The 24690-nt window shown below is 65.4% G+C and overlaps 12 protein-coding genes across 12 annotated transcripts; 8 read left to right on the top strand and 4 right to left on the bottom strand.

The window, feature by feature from the left end:
• Nucleotides 1–432: 432 nt before the first annotated feature.
• Nucleotides 433–2341, top strand: AMSG_04096 (NADPH-dependent diflavin oxidoreductase 1). The gene has a single exon (XM_013903890.1). It carries the CDS (start codon nt 470–472, stop codon nt 2285–2287), a length of 1818 nt encoding a protein of 605 aa, XP_013759344.1. The 5' UTR covers nt 433–469; the 3' UTR covers nt 2288–2341.
• Nucleotides 2308–3768, bottom strand: AMSG_04095 (uncharacterized protein; the record flags this gene model as incomplete). Its single annotated transcript, XM_013903889.1, has 1 exon — nt 2308–3768. One exon carries the CDS (start codon nt 3766–3768, stop codon nt 2308–2310), a length of 1461 nt encoding a protein of 486 aa, XP_013759343.1.
• A 628-nt stretch (nt 3769–4396) lies between these two features.
• Nucleotides 4397–5570, top strand: AMSG_04094 (60S ribosomal protein). Its single transcript, XM_013903888.1, has 3 exons — nt 4397–4413; nt 4704–4724; nt 4936–5570. Exons 1-3 carry the CDS (start codon nt 4410–4412, stop codon nt 5520–5522), a joined length of 612 nt encoding a protein of 203 aa, XP_013759342.1. The 5' UTR covers nt 4397–4409; the 3' UTR covers nt 5523–5570.
• Nucleotides 5571–6101: 531 nt separating this feature from the next.
• Nucleotides 6102–6951, top strand: AMSG_04093 (Ras-like protein Rap-1b; the record flags this gene model as incomplete). Its single annotated transcript, XM_013903887.1, has 2 exons — nt 6102–6182; nt 6484–6951. The coding sequence occupies 2 exons, from the start codon at nt 6102–6104 to the stop codon at nt 6949–6951; spliced, it is 549 nt and encodes a 182-aa protein (XP_013759341.1).
• Nucleotides 6952–7028: 77 nt separating this feature from the next.
• AMSG_04092 (RAP1B protein) lies at nt 7029–7247 on the top strand (the record flags this gene model as incomplete). Its single annotated transcript, XM_013903886.1, has 1 exon — nt 7029–7247. One exon carries the CDS (start codon nt 7029–7031, stop codon nt 7245–7247), a length of 219 nt encoding a protein of 72 aa, XP_013759340.1.
• Nucleotides 7248–7455: 208 nt separating this feature from the next.
• Nucleotides 7456–11636, top strand: AMSG_04091 (uncharacterized protein; the record flags this gene model as incomplete). Its single annotated transcript, XM_013903885.1, has 1 exon — nt 7456–11636. Exon 1 carries the CDS (start codon nt 7518–7520, stop codon nt 11634–11636), a length of 4119 nt encoding a protein of 1372 aa, XP_013759339.1. The 5' UTR covers nt 7456–7517.
• An 884-nt stretch (nt 11637–12520) lies between these two features.
• AMSG_04090 (uncharacterized protein) lies at nt 12521–13166 on the top strand (the record flags this gene model as incomplete). Its single annotated transcript, XM_013903884.1, has 1 exon — nt 12521–13166. The coding sequence occupies exon 1, from the start codon at nt 12531–12533 to the stop codon at nt 13164–13166; it is 636 nt and encodes a 211-aa protein (XP_013759338.1). The 5' UTR covers nt 12521–12530.
• Nucleotides 13167–13241: 75 nt separating this feature from the next.
• AMSG_04089 (uncharacterized protein) lies at nt 13242–15514 on the bottom strand. The gene is made up of 3 exons (XM_013903883.1): nt 15455–15514; nt 15332–15400; nt 13242–15050 (listed from the first exon to the last, which is right to left on the bottom strand). Exon 3 carries the CDS (start codon nt 14195–14197, stop codon nt 13268–13270), a length of 930 nt encoding a protein of 309 aa, XP_013759337.1. The 5' UTR covers nt 14198–15050; nt 15332–15400; nt 15455–15514; the 3' UTR covers nt 13242–13267.
• A 52-nt stretch (nt 15515–15566) lies between these two features.
• Nucleotides 15567–16487, bottom strand: AMSG_04088 (superoxide dismutase; the record flags this gene model as incomplete). Its single annotated transcript, XM_013903882.1, has 2 exons — nt 15567–15952; nt 16406–16487. The coding sequence occupies 2 exons, from the start codon at nt 16485–16487 to the stop codon at nt 15567–15569; spliced, it is 468 nt and encodes a 155-aa protein (XP_013759336.1).
• Nucleotides 16488–16734: 247 nt separating this feature from the next.
• AMSG_04087 (uncharacterized protein) lies at nt 16735–20004 on the top strand (the record flags this gene model as incomplete). Its single annotated transcript, XM_013903881.1, has 1 exon — nt 16735–20004. One exon carries the CDS (start codon nt 16735–16737, stop codon nt 19855–19857), a length of 3123 nt encoding a protein of 1040 aa, XP_013759335.1. The 3' UTR covers nt 19858–20004.
• Nucleotides 19934–21711, bottom strand: AMSG_04086 (leucine-rich repeat-containing protein 61; the record flags this gene model as incomplete). The annotated part of the gene is made up of 3 exons (XM_013903880.1): nt 19934–19957; nt 19989–20690; nt 20878–21711. 3 exons carry the CDS (start codon nt 21709–21711, stop codon nt 19934–19936), a joined length of 1560 nt encoding a protein of 519 aa, XP_013759334.1.
• A 294-nt stretch (nt 21712–22005) lies between these two features.
• AMSG_04085 (dynamin-A) lies at nt 22006–24688 on the top strand (the record flags this gene model as incomplete). Its single annotated transcript, XM_013903879.1, has 2 exons — nt 22006–22234; nt 22431–24688. 2 exons carry the CDS (start codon nt 22006–22008, stop codon nt 24686–24688), a joined length of 2487 nt encoding a protein of 828 aa, XP_013759333.1.
• Nucleotides 24689–24690: the final 2 nt, after the last annotated feature.

The following is a 24690-nucleotide window of genomic DNA, read 5'->3' as shown; positions in this document are numbered from 1 at the left end:
CACACACAAGCACACACACAAGCACACACACACACACCACGATCCCAGGGAAATGCCCCTCATCACACCGATCAAACCCACATCACCACACTGATAGCAGTCCAATTCACGCATGGTGCAAAGATGATCTCTGTAGCAAGCCCAACGCCCCACACACACATATACAGGCACACAAGCACCACGATCACAAAGGCACCGATCAAACCACATCACCGCACACAGAGTAATAAAGGCCCAAAAGCCCGCCATCAGCCATCATCCCCCCACCCCACCCCCCCCCCCCCCCCCCCCCAGCCCCGTCCCTCTCCACAAACCCCACTGGCCTCGGCCCCATCGGCATGACATAGCCAACATGACCCGATCATCCGCCTCTCCGCGCAAATGGGCCCAACCTTACCCGATCAAGCGGATCGTGTGGCACACAGACTCAACTCAAGCAGACGGTAACGGCGCAGAGACGGAAAGACCGATGGCGAGTGAGCGAGCCATTCGCATCATCTATGTGACAGAGACAGGGACTGCTCGGGATGTGGGCGAGTTCATTGGCCGTGAAGCTGGCCGCTATGCCCTCACGGCGAGTGTGGAGGACGTGGCTGGCGTCGAGCCGGCGAGCCTGGCCACCGACTCGAGGGTGACGGTATGGGTGGTGGCTACCACGGGCCAGGGGGAGATGCCGACGCGCATCCGACCGCTCTGGCGCCTACTGCTTCGCAAGTCACTTCCTCGGAATGCGCTTGCTGGTCACTCGTTTGCTGTCTTTGCCCTCGGCGACTCGGGCTATCGCCTCTACAACGCTGCCGGCCGCAAGCTCTTCAAGCGCCTGAGCCAGCTCGGCGCCTACCCGGTCATCCCGCGCGGCGAGGGCGATGATCAGCACCCGCACGGACTTGATGGTGCCTTGCATCCTTGGCTCGACCTACTTTGGGAGCATCTTCTCCTCCGCCACCCGCTACCGCCCGGTCACACTGTCCTCACCCGCCAGGAGCTCGGCTGCCCGCCACCCCGCTACCAGCTCGAGCTTCTCCCCCGCGACGCGCCGTGCGCATCGCCCACCGAGCGCGATGCTGTCCGCGGAGCCGCACTTCGCATCGCGGATCTCGGCTCCGCCAAGGTAGTCTCCAATGCCCGCCTCACCGCTCTCGACCACTGGCAGGACGTGCGCCACATCGAGCTTGCTCTCGACCCACCAGCGGCCTACGTCCCAGGCGACGTCATCAACATTCTTCCGTCGAACACGCCTGCCATGGTCGATGCTTTTGCCGAGCTTCTCAACCTTGACCTCGACGCCGTCGTCTCGATCGAAGCCGCACCCGATGCGCCTCCGGCCTCCACTCCGCTCGCCGGCCTCGTCGTCTCGCTGAGAGACCTCTTCACCCACGTCATTGACATCACAGCCTCGCCGCGGCGGTACTTTTTTGAGCTCGCCCCCTGGCTTGCCTCCGATGATCGCGAGGTCGAGCGCCTCACCGAGTTTGCCTCGCCCGGCGGTCAAGACGAGCTCTACGATTACAACTATCGCGACGCCCGCTGGCCGGTCGAGGTCTTTACTGACTTTCCGTCGCTCCGCCCGCCACTCCACTACCTATTGGACATGCTGCCGCTCATCCAGCCCCGCGCCTACTCGATCTCGTCGCCGCCGGATGCGAGCCCGGCCACAACCGCGAGCATCACCCTCGCCGTCGTCTCGTACACTACCAAGATCAAGACTCCGCGTCACGGCCTGGCCTCGGCCTGCCTCGCTCAAGCTGAGCAGGGCGCACGGCTCCCGGTCTTTGTCTCGCGCGGCGCCATCTCTCTCCCACCGCCCCAACTGCCAATGGTCCTCGTCGGGCCCGGGACCGGCATCGCGCCGTTTATGGCTTTCCTCGCCGCCCGCGCCGATGCGCATGCCGCGGCTGGCACAACCCCGGACCTTCCAGACATGCTCTTCTTTGGTAACCGCGACCCGGCTGCCGACAACCTGTACAGCGCCCAGCTTGCCGCCTGGGAAGCTGCTGGCTACATCACCGTCTTCTACGCCTGGTCGCGCCCGGTCTCTGGCGTGCCCAAGGCGTACGTTCAGGATCGGATGCGCGAGCCCGAGCCCGCGGCTGCTCTCTGGCACCTGCTCTCCTCCGCCGCCGGCGTTGTCTACATCTGCGGCTCGGCCAAGAAAATGCCGGGAGCGGTCAAGGATGCGCTCGTGGACGTCGCCACTTCGGCCGGCGGCCTTGCCCGGCCTGACGCCGAGGCCTGGCTCAAGTCGCTCGTCAAGTCGCGCCGCCTCCTCGAGGACACCTGGATGTAGCTACCGGCTCTTTCTCTCTCTCACGAGCTCTGCGAATGAACCGCCGCAAACTCGGTCAGCCGCACCGCCGAGAGCAGCTCGTGCGGCTCGTACCGCAACGAAGCCGCGTCAAACGCCCGCGCCACGTCCATGTCGTACTCGTTCGGTTGGCCAGGCACGCTGTTGCCAAATTTGGCCAGGGCAGACGAAGTCTCGGCCACAAGCACGTTGTGCTCTGCTCGCCGCTCGCTCTCAAGCGGCAGCTCGGCCTTGAGCCGCATCAGCTCGTGCTCAGCCTGCGACATGCGCTCAGTCCGCAGCGCCGCAGCCGTCACCTTCATCGCTTTGCGACTCGCCTCGGTCGTCAACCGCTTGACAACGGCCTTTTCGTTCGGCAGGCCGGCCGCTGCCGCCGCCACCGCAGCATCGACCTGCGGCTCGCGCACAAACAGCCGGCCCAGGTCGCGGATCTGCTCGCGGCTCCACGCATACGCCTCCTGCACCTCGGCCGACTCGCCGACAAGGCCGAGTGACGGCTTGACCGCCTCGTGGACCCGCTCGTGCCGCTGAATCGCCTGCGCCTGCGACCGCCGCAGGCCGTGGCCCACCTGCGTGCAAAAGGCAGGGCGCCCGCGCGGCGCCCACACGTAGTTGTCCATCTCCCGCGCCCGCTCCGGATTCGCCCACATGTTGAGCACCGCCGCCCGCGCCCGCTCGTCCATCCGCGCCCGCACGTCGTTCTCCGTCTTGACCGTCAGTGCCACCAGTCGCAGCTTGGCCTCGTACTTGTCCACTGCCAGCGCTGCAGACCGCCATCCGAGCTGCGAGACGTCGACAACGGCCTTACGCCACTTGACCGCGCTCGCCTCCCGCGCAAGGTGATGGACTGGCGCCCCAAAGCCGAGTGACTCGACAACCAGCGGCTCCCCGGGCTGCGCCTCGAGCTCCAGCGCAAGCTCCGCCACCACGTCCCAGAGCGACGGAAAGTGGACCGGCTTCACCATGTTGACCGCATTGTCGTCCGCAGACGTTCCGATGAGGCCCCATGCGCCCGACGGCGACTGCACAAGAAGCGCACGGACCCGAAATCGCCGCGCCTCCTCCTCGCGCCGCCGCCGCACCACATCCACTGACAGCGGCACACGGAGCACTGCATCAAGGTGCATCGTGAGGTACAGCCCGAGCGCCACCGCGTCCAGCGGGAGTATCGCCCGCGGCGCCGCCGCAACAGCAGCCCCTTGCGCCACAAACTCGGCCACGCTCGCTCCCGCGCTCACCGACGCCGCGCGCTCTCTCCCTCCCACATCGCCTTCATCGCCTGCCGAGTATACGCTCTCAGCCCCGCCTGACGCCGCGCTTGTCCGTCGCTGCCGCGCCTTACGCGCCGCCTCGGCCCGCCGGTCGTACCGCAGATGCGCCACAAGCTGCTGGCACGCCAGCACCTTGAGATGCACCGGATCCGTGTCGCTCACCAGCAGCTCGCCCCGCGCCAGCAAGCCCATCGCCGTCGTCGGCACACCGCGACTCGTCCGCCGCGGCACTACGCTCGCCCCAGCCGTCGCTGGCATCGGCGGCGGCGGCGGCGGTTCCGACGCCAGCGGCGCAAATCGTCGCCCAAGACTCGCAGACGACCCGTTCTGCTCCTTGCTAGCCCGCCGTCGCCGTATCTTAGACGTCACCCGCTCAGAACCCCGCCCGCCCACGCCATCGCGGTCATCGCCTCGTCGCTGCGCCCGTCTCTGTCGCCATCTCGAGCTCGCGGCCTCAACGCTCTGCGCTGAGCCCAACGATGCCGTCGACTCGACGCTTGCCAAGCTGGCCGACCCATTCCCATCTTTGAGTCCCGTAAACGTTGCAAAGCTTGCTGCCCGTGGTGCAAGCCCCACTCTGTTCCCACCGTACCCACTGGTGCCGTCGTTGCTCTCCATCACGCTCGCGCCCGCCCCTCGCACTTGGCGCCAAGTGGCGGCCACCGACCGCCGTCCACCGACGAATAGCAAGCTACGAGCACCTACACATCGCATGTACAATTTTTACCACTCCACCCCCCACCCGCCACATCTCCCCAACTCCCAACCACCTCAGGCGAAACTGTTGGGGATTTAACTTGACCAACCGGTACCACACTCAACCCTAATCAAACATGGGTACGTCAACCTGGCTGCCTCCTGCTACTGCCGCCCTCCCTCGGTCCCCCCCTTCCCCCCTCCGTCCCTCCCCCACTACCACCATGCCACATGGATACTTGCATCTCCTCCCTGCTCTTGCCTCTGCCTTGCTCTTCCCCATCCTGGCACTCCTCATGCTGGGCTGGGCACGGCTGGCTTCTGTCGGGGGCAGCCTGTTGATGGCCGCCCATTTTGTGTCTGTCCTCCCCACCTCTGCACCTCCCACCCACACTCACGCTTTCCCTTCCTCCCTACTCCAACCATCACAGGCGCGTACAAGTACCTCGAGGGTATGTCCTCCTTCTCCTCCCTTGCCCTCCTCCTCCAACTTCCTCCATCCTCCCCCCTCCCCCTCCCACACCCTGCCCTGGCCAAGGATGTGATGATTTTCTCCCCCCTTCCCCTTCCCCTCCTCCTCTCCTCCGTTGCTCCCATAGCCGCCCTCCCCTCCCCTCCTCTCCTTTCCTCTCGCTCACGCCATACCCCTCCTCATACCAACAGAGCTCTGGAAGAAGAAGCAGTCTGATGCCCTGCGCTTCCTGCAGCGTGTCCGGTGCTGGGAGTACCGCCAGCTGCCGTCGGTCCACCGCCTCACCCGCCCGACCCGCCCGGACAAGGCCCGCCGCCTCGGCTACCGCGCCAAGCAGGGCTACGTTGTCTACCGCGTCCGCGTCAAGCGTGGTGACCGCAAGCGCCGTGTCCGCAAGGGTGCCGTGACCGGTAAGCCCACCAACCAGGGTGTGCGCAAGATCAAGCAGCGCCGCTCCAAGCGCTCGGTCGCCGAGGAGCGCGCCGGCCGCCGCTGTGGCAACCTCCGCGTCCTCAACTCGTACTGGGTCAACGAGGACGCTGCCAACCGGTACTTCGAGGTCATCCTTGTCGACCCGCACCACACCGTCATCCGCAACGACCCGCGCATCAACTGGATCTGCAACCCGGTCCACAAGCACCGCGAGCTCCGTGGCCTCACCGCCGCCGGCAAGAAGGCCCGTGGCATGCACAAGGGCCACCGCTTCAACCACAACGGTCCCTCCAAGCACGCCGTCTGGAAGCGCCACAACACCCTCTCGCTCCGCCGCTACCGCTAAGCACCCCCTTTTGGCCCCCATCGCCGCCTAAACGCTACTTGGATGCCATCTCTTGCCGCCTGTCTTCTCGTCATCCTTTCCCCCCCTTGCCCCTCTCTCTCGTCACCGACCGTGCCTTGCCGAAGCACGCCAGCCGGCTCGCTCGCCACCTGCAATCCGTGCCTCCCCAAATGGGCGCACGCTTCCCTCCCCCCCCCCGCTCGGCCCATCTCCCCCACTCGCAGCAACCGCCACAGTTCTCTCCCACTTGTACGCCAAGGCCTTGACCGCCATCCCCGCGCACCCCAACGAGCCTCTCCCCACTCCTCCCCCACCCCCACCGTCACAGTGTCTTCCTCTACTCCCTGTACCTCCCCCCACACCTTCCCTTTTCCAACCTCCATGGCACCCCCCGGGCCCTTTCAACCATTCCCGATCTCGACTGCCAAAATTCGCGCGTTTGGTGGCCGCCGTCATTGATCAATACGAACACAAGCCACACCTTCCACGACCTTTTGCCCCCCCTCCCCCCTCCCCAGCCAGTCAGTCGGCTCTTCTGTCGCTCCTTCCAACTCCCCACTCACACTACACATAGATACAATGCGTGAGTACAAGCTTGTGGTCCTTGGCTCGGGTGGTGTCGGCAAGTCGGCCCTCACCGTTCAGTTCGTCCAGAACATCGTACGTTACGAACCAGGCAGCTCCCCCCCGCTCCCTTCCCCCCCAAACGGGGGCTGAAACAGAGCCACCCTCCCCCCTGCCCCTTCCAACCCTGCCCCTCCTCTGCCCCCACCCGCCCTACTACTCCTTGCCTGTCATCCTGCACATGCCCCTCCCTCCCCCCCTCCCTCCCTCTCCCCTCCGTATTGCCCCCGCTCTTCCCCACCTGCCCACCACCGCTTTGCCACCGCATTTTCGTCGCCGTGCAAACCCTTGGCTTGCTGCAACGCACAGACTCACCTTCCCCCCCCTCCACACACAGTTCGTCGACAAGTACGACCCGACCATCGAGGACTCGTACCGCAAGCAGACCGAGATCGACGGCCAGCAGTGCCTGCTCGAGATTCTCGACACGGCCGGTACCGAGCAGTTTACCGCCATGCGTGACCTGTACATGAAGAACGGACAGGGCTTCATCCTCGTCTACTCCATCACCGCCATGGCCACCTTCAACGACCTCAACGACATCCACGAGCAGATCCTCCGCGTCAAGGACGCCGAGACCGTGCCCATGGTTCTCGTCGGCAACAAGTGCGATCTCGAGGACGACCGCATCGTCGAGAAGGAGCAGGGTGACGCCAAGGCCAAGGAGTGGTCGTGCACCTTTATGGAGTGCTCGGCCAAGACCCGCTACAACATTGACGAGATCTTCGACGACGTGGTCGGCCAGATCAACCTCTCTGAGCCGGCGCCCAAGACCAAGAAGAAGGGCGGCTGCGCCCTCCTCTAATCGCCCCCCCCTCCTTCAACGACCTCAACGACATCCACGAGCAGATCCTCCGCGTCAAGGACGCCGAGACCGTGCCCATGGTCCTTGTCGGCAACAAGTGCGATCTCGAGGACGACCGCATCGTCGAGAAGGAGCAGGGTGACGCCAAGGCCAAGGAGTGGTCGTGCACCTTTATGGAGTGCTCGGCCAAGACCCGCTACAACATCGACGAGATCTTCGACGACGTTGTCGGCCAGATCAACCTCTCCGAGCCGGCGCCCAAGACCAAGAAGAAGGGTGGCTGCGCCCTCCTCTAACTCGCTGTTGCCAACGGCAGCATCGCCCCCTCCTCTTCCCCCCCCTTCCTCCCTCTGTCCTCTCAACAAACTGATCAAGGTCCTTCCTTCCCTCCTTCCTCCCCCCATCCCGCGAACCCCCCCCCCCCAGCGCCCCGGCCCTGCCGCTTGCCCATGACAACCGGCGGGTGTGGCGGAGGTCGGCCAGCGTGTTGACTGCTGCAGTGGTCAGTCGGAGCCACAACACATTTGTCTGTTTGCCTCCGGGGAGGTGTGCGGCGAGGGGGGATCATGGAAGACAAGGCAAGCTTTGATGAACTACTGTCCCAAGCCAATGTGCTCTGTGGTGAGCTTGCCAGTACTTCCAATCAACTTCATTGGAAGCTTCAAGATGATGAGCTTCGTATGGCAGAGGCGGATGCTGCTGTCGCTGCTGCACTTGCCACTTCGGAGCGATCCCGTGCCGACATGGCCAAGGTCTGCGACGCGCTCGTGAGCCTTGCCGACTCGTCGTTTCTCACCTGCGCCACAACTACCGCTTCTCACACAAGTTCTTCACCGCAAGAGCCCCTCGCGTCTGGCCATCTCCCTTCTGACTCGCCTACCCACTCCGCCGCGTCGGCTCCAGAGACGTTCTCGCCAAAGGCCGACAACCAAAATTCCGCGCCTGCCTGCTCTGACCACATCTCCGCCGATGCTGCCAGAGGTACAGCTCCCGGGATAGCTGAGGGTGACTCGATCCAAGGACATTCCGGTGGTTCTGGTGGAACTCGTCCTGTTGGTGGCGCTGGCGATGTGGGTGGTGCTGGCGTGGCGAAGGATGCTCGGTCCGAGGTGGTCGGCTTGCTGCTCGTGAGCCAAGGGGATGCTGGCGGAGAGAGTGGAGAGAGTAGAGAAAGTGGAGACGGCGGAAATGGTGGAGATGCTCGAGTTGCGGGCAAGGCAGGCGAGGCAAGCGAGGGTGGGCATGCTGGTGAGCCTGTGGAACGTGATGGCCGGGTGGGAGATGAGGTAGGTGATCAGGTGGCGGCTGGTGACGGACGCGGTAGTGCAATGGAGAGAGCACTGGCCGAGGATGAGGGCGGAGCGAGTGGAGCGGGCGAGGCAGACAAGGTGGTGGTTGCGGCGGAGAGCATGGGTGTGGCGGAGAGCAAGGAGAACAAGGTGGGAGATCCCGAGCTGGCGGCGCAGTTGGCGGTGCTGGAGGCCGAGTTGGAGGCAGCGGAGGCGACGGCTGCAGAGGCAGCGGCGGCCAAGGCAGCAGCGGACGAGCGAGCGGTCGAGGCCAAGGCGGCGGCCGATAGGGCGCGGAGCAGGCTCCGGACGCAGCACACCTCGCTGCAGGCGGCCGAGGGCAAGATCGACAAGTGCCGTGACAGCATTAAGAAGCTGTCCAAGGAGCTGGGCTCGGCCCAGACAGCGGCGGCGGCGGCGGCGGCCAAGGCCGCCAAATTTACTGCCGCTGCCGAGGCTGCGGACCGTGAGTTTGCTGCAGTTTGGTCGGGCTCCATCGCCGAGCTGGAGCTTGCCTGGGCCAGCCTCGAAGCCGACCGGCAACAGGTGACGGCTGCGTCGTCGCCGCCGTCGCCCAAGCCGGGCCCGACTGCGGGCTCGGCCGGCACAGGTAGCCGGACCAACCCCCGGCGGACGGCAACGGCGGCCCCGTTCAGACTGGGCTCGTCCGAGCTCGACATCGCGCGGCCAGAGGATTTGTCGCGCCCGCAGCTTGTGGAGGCATTGGCGCGGCAGGTCTACTACCTAACGCCTGTCGACGGCTCCGAGGTTGCACTGGCCGACATTTCGAACCGACCGCGGTTCCACCAGCTGTACGTCCGGTTCAAGCGCATGTCTGCGCACCGCGTCTCTCTCTGGCGCGTCCTCCTGCCACACCTCGAGTCTGTCGGCGTCCAGATGCGCAAGACGCCGGCGCGGATCCTGTACTCTCGCAAGAGCGTTGCTGCCGACGGGTCGAGCTCGGCGGGCTCGGGTGCACGAACGTCGACGAGCAGTGCCGCATCGGGGAGCGAGGCTGGGACAGGGAGCGAGGGCAAGGGGCTGACCGAGGCCGAGGTCCAGGATGCGGCGGCGGCGGCGCTGAGCTCGGACGCGACACGCACGCTCATCACCCAGATCCTGGCGCAGCTGCGCAAGCTGGTCGAGGCCTCTTCGAGCGGCTCGGTGACCTCGGTCTACCTCACCAAGGACGCCAAGCTCAAGGCGCTCTTTGCGCGCTACCGCAAGGTGACCGGCCGGCGTGAGGCGCCGTGGAAGATCATCATGCCGTTCCTGCAGGACTTTGGCCTCAAGTCATCCAAGGACCGCTACGCCATCCGCTACATGCTCGACCCGACCGCGCCAAGCGTGAGTGGGGGAGGTAGCTCCGGCGGGCGAGGAGCTCAGGCTGCGGCGGGCGGAGCGGCGGTGGCGTGGAGTGGTGCAGGGGGCAAGCGCGCGGCGCCGTCGCGGGCAGAGATCAACGCCATGTCGTCGGAGGAGCTGGTCAACGCGCTGTGCGATCGGTTGTATGAAATGGCTCCGGCCGATGGGCGAAGTATCGACTCGACGGTGGCGGCCAACGACAGCCTGTTCAAAATCATGTTTGGCCGGTACCGGTCGATGGAGCCGCGGAAGCAGCCGCTGTGGCGGGTGGTCAAGCCGCACATTGAGAACCATCGGCTGGGCATGGTCAAGACTAAGAGCGCAGTCAGCTACTACCGGCTCGGGGGGACGTCCAAGGCCGCGGGTGGTGGGCACCTGGCGAGGCGGGACGGCGGGAGCGGAGGCAAGAGCGAGAGGTCGGCGGGGGCGGCGAGCGGAGGCGGGAGCAGAGGCAGTGGTACGGCGCTCAAGCGCAAGGCGCGGGTGGCGGCCATCAACCGGGCCATCGATCTGGAGGCCGAGACGGCGAGCCGTGAGCGCGAGGCCGCACAAGCGCTGGAAGCCGCGGTGATCAAGCTCGAGCGGGTCTCGCCGCAGCACCCGGCGCATGCGCAGCTGGCAGGCAGAATCAAGACGCTTACGTCGCGGGCGACGGCGGCGAGGCTGACTGCAGACCAGGCGGCGTCGGCGGCCGCCGAGGCGCGGGCGAGCCACCCGGTGCTCTTTCACGAGGTCATGGCCGCCAAGCGCGCGGCGGAAGAAACGGAAGGAAGACCCGGGCCGCCGAGCTCGCGGTCGCGGCGGCGGTCGTCGGCGGCGCTGGCCGAAGCCGAGGCTGCGGCGTCGGCGGCGGCGGCGGCGGTTGTGGCGGAGGATCCTGACGAGATGGCGAGCGAGGCGGGTATTGGCTTAACCCACCCGCCGCTGGTGGTGCCGATGTCGGGCAAAGGGCGGAGTGATGACGATACTGCGGCGGCGGCGGCGGCGGCGTGGGCGTCGGCCAGCTTGCCGGTGGCGGGGAGAATCGAGGGCCTGGCAGGCGGCGGGGGTTTGGGCGGGTTTGATCTGGCTGCTGGCGGGCTCGACGGGAGTACGGGGACCGCCTTTCCACAGCTTGCGGTGCCGGCGGTATTTGGGGCGCCGCGGCTCAGCAAGAAGACCGAGGTGGGTGGTGGCGGAGGAGCGCTGGCATCGGGCATGCCGCTGGCGCTGGAGACGACGATGCCGCATGCTGCGGCTGGAGCTGGGGTCGGTGGCATGCCAAGCATCCTGCCGCCGCTGATGGGCTCGCCGACGGCGAGCGAGGACTCATCAGCGGCGGTCTCGCCGAGCGGCGAGGCGTGGTGCACAGGGCTGGCTGGGTATGCGGCATGGGGTCCGCAGCCCGGCGATGAGGCCAATTACGGGTTCATCCGCTACCTCTCGGACCTTGACGCCGGCAAGCCGACGGATGAGGCTTTTATCACGGTCGACCTTGCCGATGACCAGGGCGAGTTTGGGTGGGTCGGCCGGCTCACCATCGACGGCTTGAAGTCGGGCCTGGCCTCGCGGGTGGCGCTGGGCGGCTCGCGGGTGGGCGGCGGCGACCGGGCGCGGTCGTACTCGACTGCGGATCCGGCGCACACCACACTCCTCCCGCACGCGCTCGACTACCGGCGGCGGCAGGCCCTGGTCTATGTTGGCATGTCGAGCGTACTCGGGCTCGCATACAACCTGTGCGTCACGTACAAGCTGCAGTACGACACTCTGCTCGAGCTCGGCTTTGCGCCGGCGGCCATCCGCAACCAGCTAAGCGAGCTGCTGGTCTCGACCCGGGTTGACCTCTCGGGCATCCTGCCGTTTGCGCTCTGCGACCACAAGCTGCGCCTGTGTGTCTTCCATGAGTCGGTTTCCTGCGGCTGCATGCCGTCGATGCGCGGCTTTTGCCGCTGCTGCCTTCCCCTCATCATCCTCTCGGCCGCTTTTCGCGACGATCGCTTCCTCGATCATCTGTTTGACGGTCTCGAGGGTACTCAGTGGTCCAACTTTTGATCGTCTACCGCGGACACGGGCTTGGGCTCGGGCTCCGACTCGAGCTCGGGTTTTAGCTCGGGATCAATCTGGAGCGCAACGGCGCAAGCAACGACCGAGCTCAAGTATAGTATGGCGGCGGTTGTGCAGGAATGAAGCAAGGCAACACACAGGCAGAGAGAGCATGTCACCCCCCTCCTCCCCGGTTACCACTCTCCCCTCCCTCCCCTCGCCTATCAGTGGCCAGGGTGGGCGAGGAGAGAGGGTGCGATCGGCCAGTGGTCGACCCGTGGCCAAGGTGAGCGAGGAGAGAGGGTGCGATCGGCCAGTGGTCGACCCGTGGCCAGGGTGAGCAAGGAGAGAGGGTGCGATCGGCCAGTGGTCGACCCGTGGCCAAGGTGAGCGAGGAGAGAGGGTGCGATCGGCCAGTGGTCGACCCGTGGCCAGGGTGAGCGAAGAGAGAGGGTGCGATCGGCCAGTGGTCGACCCGTGGCCAGGGTGAGCGAGGAGAAAGGGTGCGATCGGCCAGTGGTCGACCCGTGGCCAGGGTGAGCAAGGAGAGAGGGTGCGATCGGCCAGTGGTCGACCCGTGGCCAGGGTGAGCAAGGAGAGAGGGTGCGATCGGCCAGTGGTCGACCCGTGGCCAGGGTGAGCAAGGAGAGAGGGTGCGATCGGCCAGTGGTCGACCCGTGGCCAGGGTGAGCAAGGAGAGAGGGTGCGATCGGCCAGTGGTCGACCCGTAGCCAGGGTGAGCGAAGAGAGAGGGTGCGATCGGCCAGTGGTCGACCCGTGGCCAGGGTGAGCAAGGAGAGAGGGTGCGATCGGCCAGTGGTCGACCCGTAGCCAGGGTGAGCGAGGGTGCCCCCCCCCTCCCCCCCTCCCCCAGCTGCATCCCACACGCCTCTCGCTGACACAATGCGGGGAACAGGAGGCATTGTGCGGGTGGCGATCACCGTCCTCAACGCAGTTCGGTTCATGGTGGGGGCATGGTGTACGGTGCCGCTGCTTGGCTACGCGGCATGGCAGCATGGTCTTGGAACTGCACTCAAGTTTGAGCGTCTTTTCAAGGTCGCTCGTAACGTTCCTTGCGGTCGGGACTTTATATCGGGCCTCTGCGGCTTCATCTCGCCGTACACTGGCTCCATCTCTCCTTTTGTTCTCGACATGTCTCCTGATGGCGTATCCGTGGCCATGATCGATCGTCCCTGGCTCCGCAATCCCTTCAACTCGCTCCATGCTGTGGCTCTGACCAATCTCGGCGAGCTGACCTCGGCTCTGGCCATGATGATGCTGCAGCAGTCGCGGCGAGGCATGCGAATCATTCCCACGGCTATCAACGCCGAGTTCAAGATCAAGGCCCGCGGTACCATCACTGCCTCGGTCGGCGAGCTGGACGTGCCTACCGAGCTCGGCAGCCACACCTACGACGTCGTGGTCCCGCTGCTCAACGAGGACGGCGCAGAGGTGGCGGTCATCACCGTCTCTTGGCGAGTCACAAACTCGCCGGTCGTCGCTCCATCGACCGTGGCGAGTGGCAAGAAGACCGAGTGAGCCCGCACCATCGAGCTCCCGTAAAGCAGCAACCACCTTCTCTTCGCAGCCGCATCATCATCATCGCGGGAGGGGGGGGGGGGGGCTTATTTACTGCTGGCTCACTCGTCGTCCTTGACCGACGTCTCGTGCGCCATGACTGCCAGCAGCCGGTCCTTCATCGCTTGAAGCGTGTCGTTCGCTCCGCCGCCAACAACAATCTTGTCTGGGTAGCCCGGCGGCGGATCGCGCCGACGGAGCGCGAGCTGGCGTGAGACCTGTGCCTTCTTGGTCATCCGGCGGACGGCGTCGACGCTGGTGACCTTGCGAACAGGGGCGGGCGCCTTCTTGGCGCGCTTGGCCGGCCGGCCTCCGGCAGCCCCGCCGTCGCCGCTCGCCACGGCATAGTCTTCATCGTCCGACGAGTCGTTGTACGCGCCCGGCGCGCGCGAGCTATTCCGTGCCGACGACCGCGACGCCGACGCCGACGCCGGACTATCACTTCCGCCCTGCGAGCGCTTGCGCTTGCGCGGTGGGCCCTTGCGACCCTTGGGATCGCGCTTCCACGTCCGGGTCGACGGCGCCCAGCGGTAGCGCGGCGTGCCGAGGTCATGCTCGTCCGGCGCCCACCAGCCCTGGGTCAGATGCCCGGTGTAGCTCGGGTCGAGCCGGTTAATGACCGGCGTTTGCATCTCCATGAACAGGGTGTTGAGCGGTGACGCGTGGGTCAGCTTGTTCTCCCAGATCAGGTCGAGCCGGTAGTTCTCAAACTTGTCTGGCGAGTGCTGGCGGTAGCAGAGCGCCACAAACATGTGCTCAATCCAGTCGAGCTGCGAGAGGTGGACCAAAAAGCCGCCCGACTTTTCAGCAAGCTCCTCGTAGAACGGCGCAGCCTTCTTGTTGTGGTTGGCCTGAACGGCGTAGATCTTGATGTCGGCCTCCATGAGCTTCTCGAGCTCGTCGCGCCAGCGGATGTTCTGGTCGGTGTACGACGGCTCGTGCGGCACGTCGTCGCCGATGAGCACCAGCGCCTTGGACCGGTCTGCGCCCATGAAAACTGCTGCGCCTCGCGGAGGACAAGCTCGTACGCCTCGGGCCCATCGCCGCCGTGCGTCTGCTCGATGCCCGCCAGAAAGTTCTTGATCTTGTCGAGCTCAGAGGTAAAGTCGAGCGACTTGATGAGGTAAGTCTTGCCAATGTCGTAAAAGTCGCCGTGGGCAATGATCGCCACCCGCACGTCCATGTCTGATGCCACCTTGGTAATGACCTCGTCAACCTTGGCCCGGATCAGATCCAAGCACTCGTACATCGAGCCTGTGGTGTCAAACGAGAACAGCACATCGATACCAGGCTCTGCCTCGGCCTCTCCCTCTCCACCGGCACCTCCGCTCTCTCCCGCCCCGCCTGCCTCTTTCTCCTCGGCCTCCATCTGCTGCAGAAAGGCGTCGAACCGCGATGCGGGTGTGGGCGCGGCTGGGGCCTCTACTGGCGCGATCGAAGCAGCGGAAGCAGTGGAAGTGGTCGTCGATGCGGTCGTAGCTGTGGTGGTGGTGGCAATGGCAGCAGCCGCAGCAGCAGCGGGCTTGATCTCCTGGACCACGAGCTTGAAGACATAGTCGCCGTGCTCTGCCGGGAGTAGGCGGAGCGAGTCGCCATCGTTCATGACGTACGAGCCATTCCTGGAGAGCAGCTTGTAGTCTTCGGAACCGGCGAGAGCCAGAGCTGAGGGATTGAGACCAAGGATGGTGACGGTGACCTTGCCTGATGTGGCATCCAGGACAGCGGATGCCTGCTTCCTCGACACCTTCTTGTCGCTGATGCCGCACGCGGTGCCTCGGCCGAGCAGGGTGGGCGACGAGGCCGAGACCGTCACCACATGATGGCTTCCCACTCGTTCAAACTGCGCTGTGTACACCATCGTTGGTATGGTGGCAGTGTGTGTATGGAGGTGGGGGTGGGGTGGGGTGGGGTGGGGTGGGGTGAGGGGAGGGTATGGGTATGAGTGACGATGGAAAGAATGGTAGGGGGGGGGGGTTGAAACTACTGGCATGTCGGAGGGAGGGGAGACAATTGTTTATGAGCGCATGGGCAGGGGGATCATGGGCACGGGCAGGGGGAATCATGGGCATGGAAAGGGCGGGGGGGGGCATGGGCCGCCCCAACCCGCAAGCGCTATCATCACGTACCTCTTCAACCACCACCTCCTCCTCCACCTGTTCCTCCTCCACCTATTCCTCCTCCACCTATTCCTCCACCTATTCCTCCTCTACCTATTCCTCCACCCATTCCTCCTCCACCTATTCCTCCACCTATTCCTTCTCCACCACCTCCTCCACCACCTCCTCCGCCATCATGGTCCATGTTTGCGAACAAAGCATCAGACAGGACCACAGTGGGTGGTCACAGCCGCGAGCGTGGTAGTCAGGCGGTGAGGCCGATGACACCGCAGGCGACGCGGCCGCCGGCATGACCGGTGGTCAGCGAATCGTCGTGGCCGCCCTTGCCGAGGTCATCCTCGCCAGCATGGACGACGATGGCGCGGCCAACAACCGAGTGCTCGCCAAAGAGCGTGACCTGCGCGTCGGTGATCGAGGTCGAGACCGAGCCATCGTCACCGGCGGTGACGTTGCCGAGGTCGCCCACATGACGCTCGTCGTCAGACGGTGCGCCGTGGGTCTTGCCGAACGGGTTGAAGTGGCCGGCCGTCGACTTGCAGCCCTCGGTGAGGTCGCCGTACTGGTGGATGTGGAAGCCATGGTTGCCCGGGGTGAGCCCGGTGATCTCCACAGTCACAGTAGTGGGTGCATCTGCGTCTCGCCCACCTCGGCATGTGAGTCTACAGCCGCACGCAAGCCTGTGAGCTGTCGCCAACCCGACAATGACGACACCACCTGCCAGCGCGACCTGACGTGGTGCCACCCGCGACACGGCTGCCGCACGTCATCCTCGAGCCTACCACACACATGGAACTGCTCGCCATGCCACCAACCAAGCCACATGATAGAGAACACACAAAGTAACACTCACACTTTGCCGCCACTGTACCACTCCCAGCCGTGTGATGCTTTGGGGGAGGGGGGCGTGGACAAACTCGCTGTCCGTCACGTGCCGCGACGCGACCAAAAACTTGTTCTTTGCCACCCTCTCCCACCACCACCACCACCTCCTCCCGTCCTCCCCGTCCTCCTTGTCCACACCCCAAGACAGCTTGAATATGGAAAGTTCATGCATGCAACGCAATACTTATGTGGACTACGTACCAGCGTTCTCCTGAGCGAACGAGATGGAGCCAGTGACGCCGTCGCCGACGAGGGTGCAGGATGCGTTGCGACCAGAAGACATGATTGGAGGAAGAGAAGAGTTACTCTCGCATATCTGCGACGAACAGCCGGCGACAACCTCAATGTGCCCATGCGACGACTCGCCGCCGGTTCGGCGGCCACCCGTCGGTGCAAAGGCGGAAAAAAAACGCGCGAATGTCCCACCCGTCGTTGACGGCTTTCGCGCCAAAAACAGGCACCTCCGCCAGCCCACCTTCCCCTTCCCAAGCTCGCCGCCCGCGGTCACACTCGACTACGTCCACCCACATATGGCAAGCGTATGCACGTGGGAGGCCGGGTGCCGAGAGCACGACGCAGGACAGTTTATGGTTGTGCAGGGCCCCGCGCATGCCGAGTTTGTGGCGCAGCTGGTGTCGGCCGTCAAGGTGGCCGACCTTGTGGCGGCGTCGAATGGTCTGGCCACAGCAGAGGCTGCAGGTCAGGCAGAGAGCTACCAATGGCCAAGCGAGGTGCCTACCCAGGTCGAGGTTGTCTGGTGCTATGCGCAAGCCGACTTGCCCAAGTCTCGCGCTGTGACCAATGCCTTCAAGTCGGTCCGCCGCGGCGCCCTGCCCTTTGCCTACTCGGACCATGTCGACACCATCGACACCGCTGCCGTCATCCGTGGCGTTGCTGTCAATCTCGCTCCGCCGCTTGCTTGGCCACCGGCTTTTGTCCCTGCAGGCGTGCCCTCCAACTACCTCCTCGTTCCGCACCTCTTCTGTACCTCGGTCAAGGGCAAGCGCAAGAAGCTCATGGCCATGTCGCCGGCAAACCTCAACAAGTGGCTCCCTGAGTCGCAGCAAGACACCGAGGCGCCATCGCCGGCCTCCATCCTCCACCCGTTCCAGCAGTCTTGGCTCGCTGCCCTCCTCAAGGCTACCCGTCCGCTCCACTACTCGCTGCCCAACACCATGTCGCGCTTCTACACTGAGGCCTTCCGCCCGGCGTCGCCGTCGCCCATGGCTCAGTCCTCGCTGCTCGGCACTTTTTTCGCCGTTGCCGCTGCCTCCAAGTCGCCCGCCCGCTCGCATGCCGGGCCCAAGCCCGGCCCGCGCTCGCCGGTCCCCGAGCCCAACTCGCACCTTCGTGGCGCACTCAAGGGTGCCGGCCTCCTGGGCTCCGATCGCTCCGAGGCGGACGAGCGCGCGCTGCTGGCCTCACTCCGCCGCGCTCGCGACGAGCAGTCCCCGCCAGCTGCCCCAGCCGCCGATGATGCCGAAGATGATGCGACGCCGCCGCCGCCGACTGCTCCGCACCTCCTCAACGGCGCATCGTCGTCCGCCACCGCAGACGCCGCAGCCCGCCGCGACGACGCCTTTGGAGACCTCTCGGGCGCAGAAGCTGCAGAGATGGACAAGCGCCTCGCCGCTTACCGCGACCAGATGGCCAAGCTGGAGGCCTCGCGCCGCGCCCGCCAAGTCTCCAATGTCACCGCCCTCTTCCCGCACCTCACCCGCGACGAGGCCGGTGCCGCCCTCGACCAGTGTGACGGCGACGTCGACGAGACCCTGCTCAAGCTCGCCTCGCCCTCGGCCGCCCTTGGCTCGTTCCTCGCCAAGGTCCGCGAGGCCGTCGCCACCTCAAAGACCTCCGAGTCGTTCCGTCGTCCGCCGGGCACGCTCCACCCGGAGGAGGATACCTCGTGCGCAGGCTATCAGTCGTTTTGCATCCACGGCATGGCCGCCGTCCGCCGCGCAAACCCGGCTTCCGGCTCCTTCGCCTGGTCCACCGGCTCCACCTCGCGCAAGTCAAAGGCCAAGCCCAAGCCCAAGCCCAAGTCCACCTTTACCTCGTTTGCACCCTTCTACCGCACCATCCGCACCCGTGAGGAGGCAACCAAGGTCGCCGAAGACATTGCCCGCATCCATGCAGAGGCCAAGGAGGGTAAGGTCGAGGTCCGCGTCGCGCCCACCCGCCTCCGCTCCACAGAGTACAAGCTCAATCCAAAGGCGCTCGCCAAAGTCGCCGAGGCCCTGCCGTCGCTCAAAGACAAGGTGGTCCGCGAGGGCGAGGCCGTTCCGCTGCCGGAAAACACCAATGAGGTGTGCAAGCTCATGGAGGGCTGGTCCAAGGCCCGCATGCGCGCCTACGCCATGATCGACCGCAACCCCAACGGGTACTACTACCGCTTCAACGCGCCCGGTGAAGCCCCGCGCAAGGGCCCCTTTACCCAGGAAGAGCACGCCATCTTCCTCAAGCGCCTCGAGGAAATGGGCGGGCCCGGCCGCTGGGGCCTGCTCTCCATCGGCATCCCCGGCCGGGTCGGCTACCAGTGCTCCGGCCACTACCGCCGCATGATCGAGGCCGGCGTCATCGTCGACCCTACCTACAAGGTCGACGAGTCCGGTCGCGCACGCTACCTCGAGGAGAACGGCAAGTTCCGCGTCCATCCGCGAGTCGGCGCCCGTCAACGGGCCGCCATGAAGTCCAAGGGCAGCGCCGAGTCCAACGCCGCCAAGGACGACGCTACTGACAAGGAGCCCAAAAAGGGCGCCAAGAAACGGAAGCGCGACAACACCCAGACCCCGTCCGCCCAGCCGCCCGCGCCCGAAGCGCCTGCCCCGCAGTCTGACCCCTCGGCTTCCGGCCCGCCCGCTGCTGCGCAGCCTGCACCCCAGCCGTCGCCTTCTGCACTCCCGCCGACGACCGATACTGCATCCTCCGCCCCCGCCCCGGTGCCAGCAAGCGTTCCAGCGCCCATGGACGACGCTCCGCCGCCACCGCCCAAGAAGACATCGCCGCCGCCGGCCAACCCGCGCCCGACCAAGAAGCGCAAGGTGACGACCAAGCTGACCAAGCCGCCGCCGTCGCGGACCTCATCGCTTGTTCAGGAGCAAATCAAGCGCCAGCGCAAGCTTGTCTCTTCGACCCGCGCCAAGGCTGCCAAGAAGCGCGCCAAGGCCAAGGCCCGCGCCCGCAAGCGTGACGCCAAGGCAGCCGAAGCCGTCATTGCCGAGGAGTCCCAGCCGGCCGGCCCGCCGCCGCCGCCCAAGCGCATCCGCAAGTCACGCGCAAAGCCCAAGCCCCGCGCTGCCGGCGACGCTGAGGCCATGGAGCTCGCAGAAATCGAGGCTGCCACCACTTGGAAGCCGCCGCCGTCGTTTTACTCGACAAAGCGCCTCCGCGGTCTCTGTCCGGCTGACGACGACGTCGTCGCCCAGGCTAACCCACTGCCTGGCTACCGCGACCCCATCATGCTCGAGGAGGTTGTCGCCCCCGCCATCTCGCCCTACGGCCACGTCATGGGCTACGCCACCTGGCGTATGACCCTCGAGACCCGCAACAATGTTTGCCCCTTCACCAACCAGCCGCTCGAGCTCAAGGCCATCGTCCCGCTCACCCTCGGCAACATCGACGAGTACCGTGACAAGATCATTGGCCTCGACTAGAGCTGGAGCCACGCGACGAGGCCAAAGTGGTCCGACGGCCACACAACCTCGCACCCGTCGATCGCCCGTTGCCCAATCACCGCAGCTGCCACAGGCTCAGCTCCAGCCGCATACACACGATCGAACCGGACCTGCACCTTTTTGGGCGCCTTGTCTGCCGCCAGCATCGCGTTGACCTCACAGTCAAACGTTAGTCCGGCCGCATCTACCTTGCACTCGCGCCACGCGTCGACGAGCTCTCCGCTCACCATGGCGTCATCCACCTCTTTGCCGCTCTCGCCACTCACATGGTAGTTAAAGTCGCCCATGACCGCCATCGCACCCGCTGCCCCACGCGCTCCTTCAAGCGCAGCCTTGACCACCTCAACTTGCTCTCCTCGCACCGCCTCGTTGTGCGGCTTGGAGTCCAGGTGCACGCCGCCGATGACCAGCCGTGGGCCTACCGCCATCAACAGCGTCCGCCCGTCCATGGTTGTCGGCAACACGACCCGTCTCACCTCTGGCACTCGAGGGGCAAGCCGGCGATCGCCAAGCATGACGACACCATATGGACGTGCATCAAGCCCGCACACCGCGTACCGCGCCCGAACCCGATCATCAGCTAGGATCAGCGCCATCAGGCGCGGTGTCGCCTCCTGAAGCGCCACAAAGTGCGGCGGCGCAGGCTCGCATCCATCAGGCGCCTCTCCCAGCATCGCATCAATCAAACCAGCCATCCGCAGCTCGGCCTCGAGCGGCTCGAACCAGATGTTGAAGGTGACCAGGCGGAGGAGGTCCGGGACTGGCGGTCCATCTGCGGCCGCCTGCTCGCCGTCGACCAACTCCAGCCACCCCTGAGCATCCGAGTCAAACGCATGCCACCCAGGCGTAGCGAGAGAAGAGAGACTGGCGGCAGCCATGGTGGAGGGGGAAGGGTGGAGAAAAGAGGTGCAGGTGCAGTATGCGTCGCGGTGGCGTCGGTGTTACTCACAAGCAGTCGCAAGGCCAACTGTCTGTCTGTCATGACCCACGCCGCGCGACAAGCGCGTCCGGGTCGAGGTCGAGCTGTGCGGCGGCGACGTCGATCATGGCTTGGGCGTCCTGCGAGAGCGAGTACAGCTTGTTGAGCTCGGCCTCGAGCGCCGCAGGACCGAGATGCGCGTTGACAATGGCATCGGCGTCGTCGGGAGTGAGCGAGTCGACAGGCGGAAAGTAGTCGTCCGGGAGCCACGGCTGCGAGATCTCGGGCAGGTCGAGGATCTCGCCGTCGGGGAAGAGGTCAGCGAGCGTGGTCGTCTTGTACACCGCTGCAAACTTGAGCCGCTGCCCGTCCAGTACCCGCAGGTGCGGAAGAATGGCCCGCACTCGTGGCTGATAGCCCGGCTCGCGGCAGACCGGGTTTGGACTCTCGCCGCCGAGCCGCTCGAGATCCAGCCGGACAAGACGGAAAGCCGGGGCGAGGACGTCGAGCGCATCGAGACCTTCAACGCCATTTCCCGCCACATAAAGCTCGCGGAGAAGCTCGAGGACACGAGGCGGAAGAAAGTCGAGCGAGGTGAACCTGTTGTGCGAGACGTCGAGGATGCGGAGCTTGGTCAGCGCTTCGGCCTGGTCGAGCGAGGTGAGCGAGTTGCCGGCGAGAAATAGCTCCTCCACGTTGGGGCAGGCAGCAATGCCTGTTGTTGACCGCAGGCCGAGATTCGCCAGCTTGAGCACCCGCACCGTCGACAGATCATAATGGCCCGACCGCAGCTTCAGCACTCGCTCCGAGAGCCCGCCTGTAGCCAGCTCGTGCTGCTGCCGCTGCTGCTGTCGCCGTCGCCGCTGCTTGGCCTCGCTCTCTCCCGCACCACCACGCCGGCGTGACGACGACATTGAGAAGGAATAATAGAGGGGTTGGGGGTTGGGGGGGGGGGGGGGGAGGGGTTGCTTGAGTTGGGGAATAGAAGGGGGGGGGGGAGGAGGAGGGGGGAGGGGGGGAGGGGGGGGCGAGAAGGGCGTTTACGGCCTTTTGGTGGGAAACGGTGATTGGCGCCAAGGTGATCGTGGCGACGATCGGAGCCGTCGCTCTGCAGGCGATGCGGCGGGAATGGCAGAGGACGAGAGCGGGTGCAGCGGTGGCGAGGGGCGTGACCGGGAGAGTTGTCACTCGACTCGGACGGGTGAGAGATGGACGCGCTCATTCCTGTGTTTGGCAAAGTGCAGGATGTGCTTGCAACGCTCGGCTCTGCAGCCACTATCCCCTTGCCGCAGGTGGTGGTCATTGGCGCCCAATCGTCGGGCAAGTCGTCGGTCCTCGAGTCGCTCGTCGGCCGCGACTTTCTTCCGCGCGGCATCGGCATTGTCACCCGCCGCCCGCTAGTCCTGCAGCTGACACATGTGGAAGAGGGCTCTGCAGGTACGTCTTGAGATGTGCATGGGTGGGTGGGTGGGTGGGTGGGTGGGTGGCATGGGTGCATGGGCAGGAGGTGGGGGCTGGTGGATGCCTTGGGGCGGTGACGGGCTGCTCGCTTTGGCGCCAAAAACTCACGCAGGCTCTGGGCACGGCGAACACGGCGGGCACGGCGGGAATGCGAACCGGGACGGGCGGGCAGAGTGGGGCGAGTTTGCACACCAGCCGGGAATCAAGTTCTATGACTTTGACGACATTCGTGATGAGATCCAGCTGGAGACGGACCGGGAGACCGGGTCGAACAAGGGCATCTCGCCACTGCCCATCCGGCTCAAGGTCTACTCGCCGTCGGTGGTCAACTTGACGCTCATCGACCTGCCGGGCATGACCAAGGTGCCTGTGGGTGACCAGCCGTCGGACATCGAGAAGCAGATCCGGGCCATGGTGCTCGAGTACATTTCACAGGCCAAGTCCATCATTCTGGCGGTGACGCCGGCCAACACCGATCTGGCCAACTCGGACGCGCTGCAGATGGCGCGCGAGGTCGATCCGGACGGGACCCGGACCATTGGCGTGCTGACCAAGCTTGATCTGATGGACGAGGGAACCGATGCAGTCGACGTGCTCTGCGGACGGGTCATTCCGCTTAAGCTCGGCTTTATTGGCGTCATCAACCGGTCGCAGCAGGACATTATCAACGGGTCATCGATTGCGCAGGCTCTCGAGCGCGAGCACACGTTCTTTGCGCGGCATCCTGCGTACGCCGAGTTTGCCTACCGTTGCGGGACCGGGTACCTCTCCCGGACGCTCAACAAGATCCTCATCTACCACATCCGCAACGCGCTGCCTGCGCTGCGGTCGCGGATCCACGCGCTCATCTCAGAGACCGAAAACCACATCGGGTTGCTCGGCGAGCCGATCAACGCCACGTCTGAGACCGAAAAGTCGGGCCTGGTCCTCTCATCGCTCACTCAGTTCTGCACCTCGTACTGCGCGGCGATCGACGGGACGCGAACGTCGTTTATCACCAACCAGCTCTCGGGCGGTGCGCGCATCGCGTACATCTTCCACGACGTCTTTGCCGCCTCGATCTCGGCTGTCTCGGCCATGGACGCGCTGACGCTGTCGGACATCCGGACTGTCATCCGCAACGCGACCGGTCCTCGGCGCTCGCTCTTTGTGCCCGAAGTCTCGTTCGAGCTCCTTGTTAAGCGGCAGATTTCGCGGCTGGAGGATCCAGCACTGCAGTGCGTCGACTTTGTCTTTGACGAGCTCCTTCGCATCACCCGCGAGATTGAGGACGAGGCGCTTGTCCGCTTTGGCGTCCTCCGCGCCTCCATCCACGAAGTCATGTCAGCGCTCCTCGCGCGGCTCAAGCGGCCGACGATGGCTATGATCCGAACGCTCATCAAGATGGAGCTCTCGTACATCAACACCAACCACCCAGACTTTCTGGCTGGGACCCAGGCGCTGGCGTCGCTGGCGGCGACCAACACCGGCGCGGTTGCAGGGTCGTCAGGCGCGGTGCTGAGCGCGTCGGGCGCGGCGTCGCGCCGGTCGATGGCGAACGAGATGATGAGCAGCAGGTGCGGTGCGGCGCAGAGCTCGAGCGCGGGCGCCTCGCTGCCGACCTCTTCGGATCCGGAGGGCGGCATGTTCCTCAACGTCTTCTTTGGCCGCGAGGCCGGACAGGAGCAGGGCGCAAGCGGCAGCTCGTCGAGGACGAGCTCGGCCGGCGGGCTGCACATTCCAACGGGAGCGGACGGGAGCGCGGCGCGCGGCGGGAGCACGAGTGGGCGGCAAACGCTCCCGCCAGCCGTCATCCTCCGCGAGCCGCCGGCGATGCTCAAGCCGCGGCCGACGCTCAACGAGCGCGAAATGACCGAGACCAAGCTCATCACCTCACTGCTGGAGAGTTACTTTGACATTGTCAAGAAGAACATCCAGGACTCGGTGCCCAAGGCCATCATGCTCCTGCTGGTTAACGCGTCGAAGGACTCGGTGCAGAACGAGCTTGTGGCCGCGCTGTACCAGCCCGACGCGTTTGACGACCTCCTCTCAGAAGTGGAGGACGTGGCGCTCCAGCGGTCGCGCTCCAAGATGCTGCTCGCGGCGCTCAACGAGGCAGCAACAACCATTTCGGAGGTCATGGAGTGGGACGCTTACGAGGCGTGCGAGCCGTCAAACTCGTCGCCGAGCAGCATTCAGCGGTTTTCGGCGCGACTTTCAGGCGGGGGCGGCGCCGCCGCCGCGCGGGCAAACTCGGCCGCGAGCACAAGCGCAGCTGCGAGCACAAGCGGGACGCCGAGCCGGCGCGAGGATCGCGGGGCGAGCCGGCGGGAGGACCGTCGAGCGGGGCGGCGGGAGGTGCAGCGGGCGCCTGCGACGCCCAAGACCATGCATCCGGCAGCCATGGAGGCATCGCCGCTGCGGTCGCCGCTGGCCGACGTCAACCAATGAAG

This window comes from Thecamonas trahens, assembly GCF_000142905.1.
Source record: "Thecamonas trahens ATCC 50062 unplaced genomic scaffold supercont1.16, whole genome shotgun sequence".
NCBI lineage: Eukaryota > Apusomonadida > Apusomonadidae > Thecamonas > Thecamonas trahens.
This window is presented reverse-complemented; position numbering and strand designations above follow the sequence as displayed.

Coding starts and splice junctions, on each gene's coding strand:
- AMSG_04096 (XM_013903890.1), top strand. CDS start 470: ATGGCGAGTGAGCGAGCCATTCGCATCATCTATGTGACAGAGACAGGG.
- AMSG_04094 (XM_013903888.1), top strand. Junction 4,725..4,935: donor CGCGTACAAGTACCTCGAGG/GTATGTCCTCCT, acceptor TCATACCAACAG/AGCTCTGGAAGAAGAAGCAG.
- AMSG_04089 (XM_013903883.1), bottom strand. CDS start 14,197: ATGGGCGCAGACCGGTCCAAGGCGCTGGTGCTCATCGGCGACGACGTG.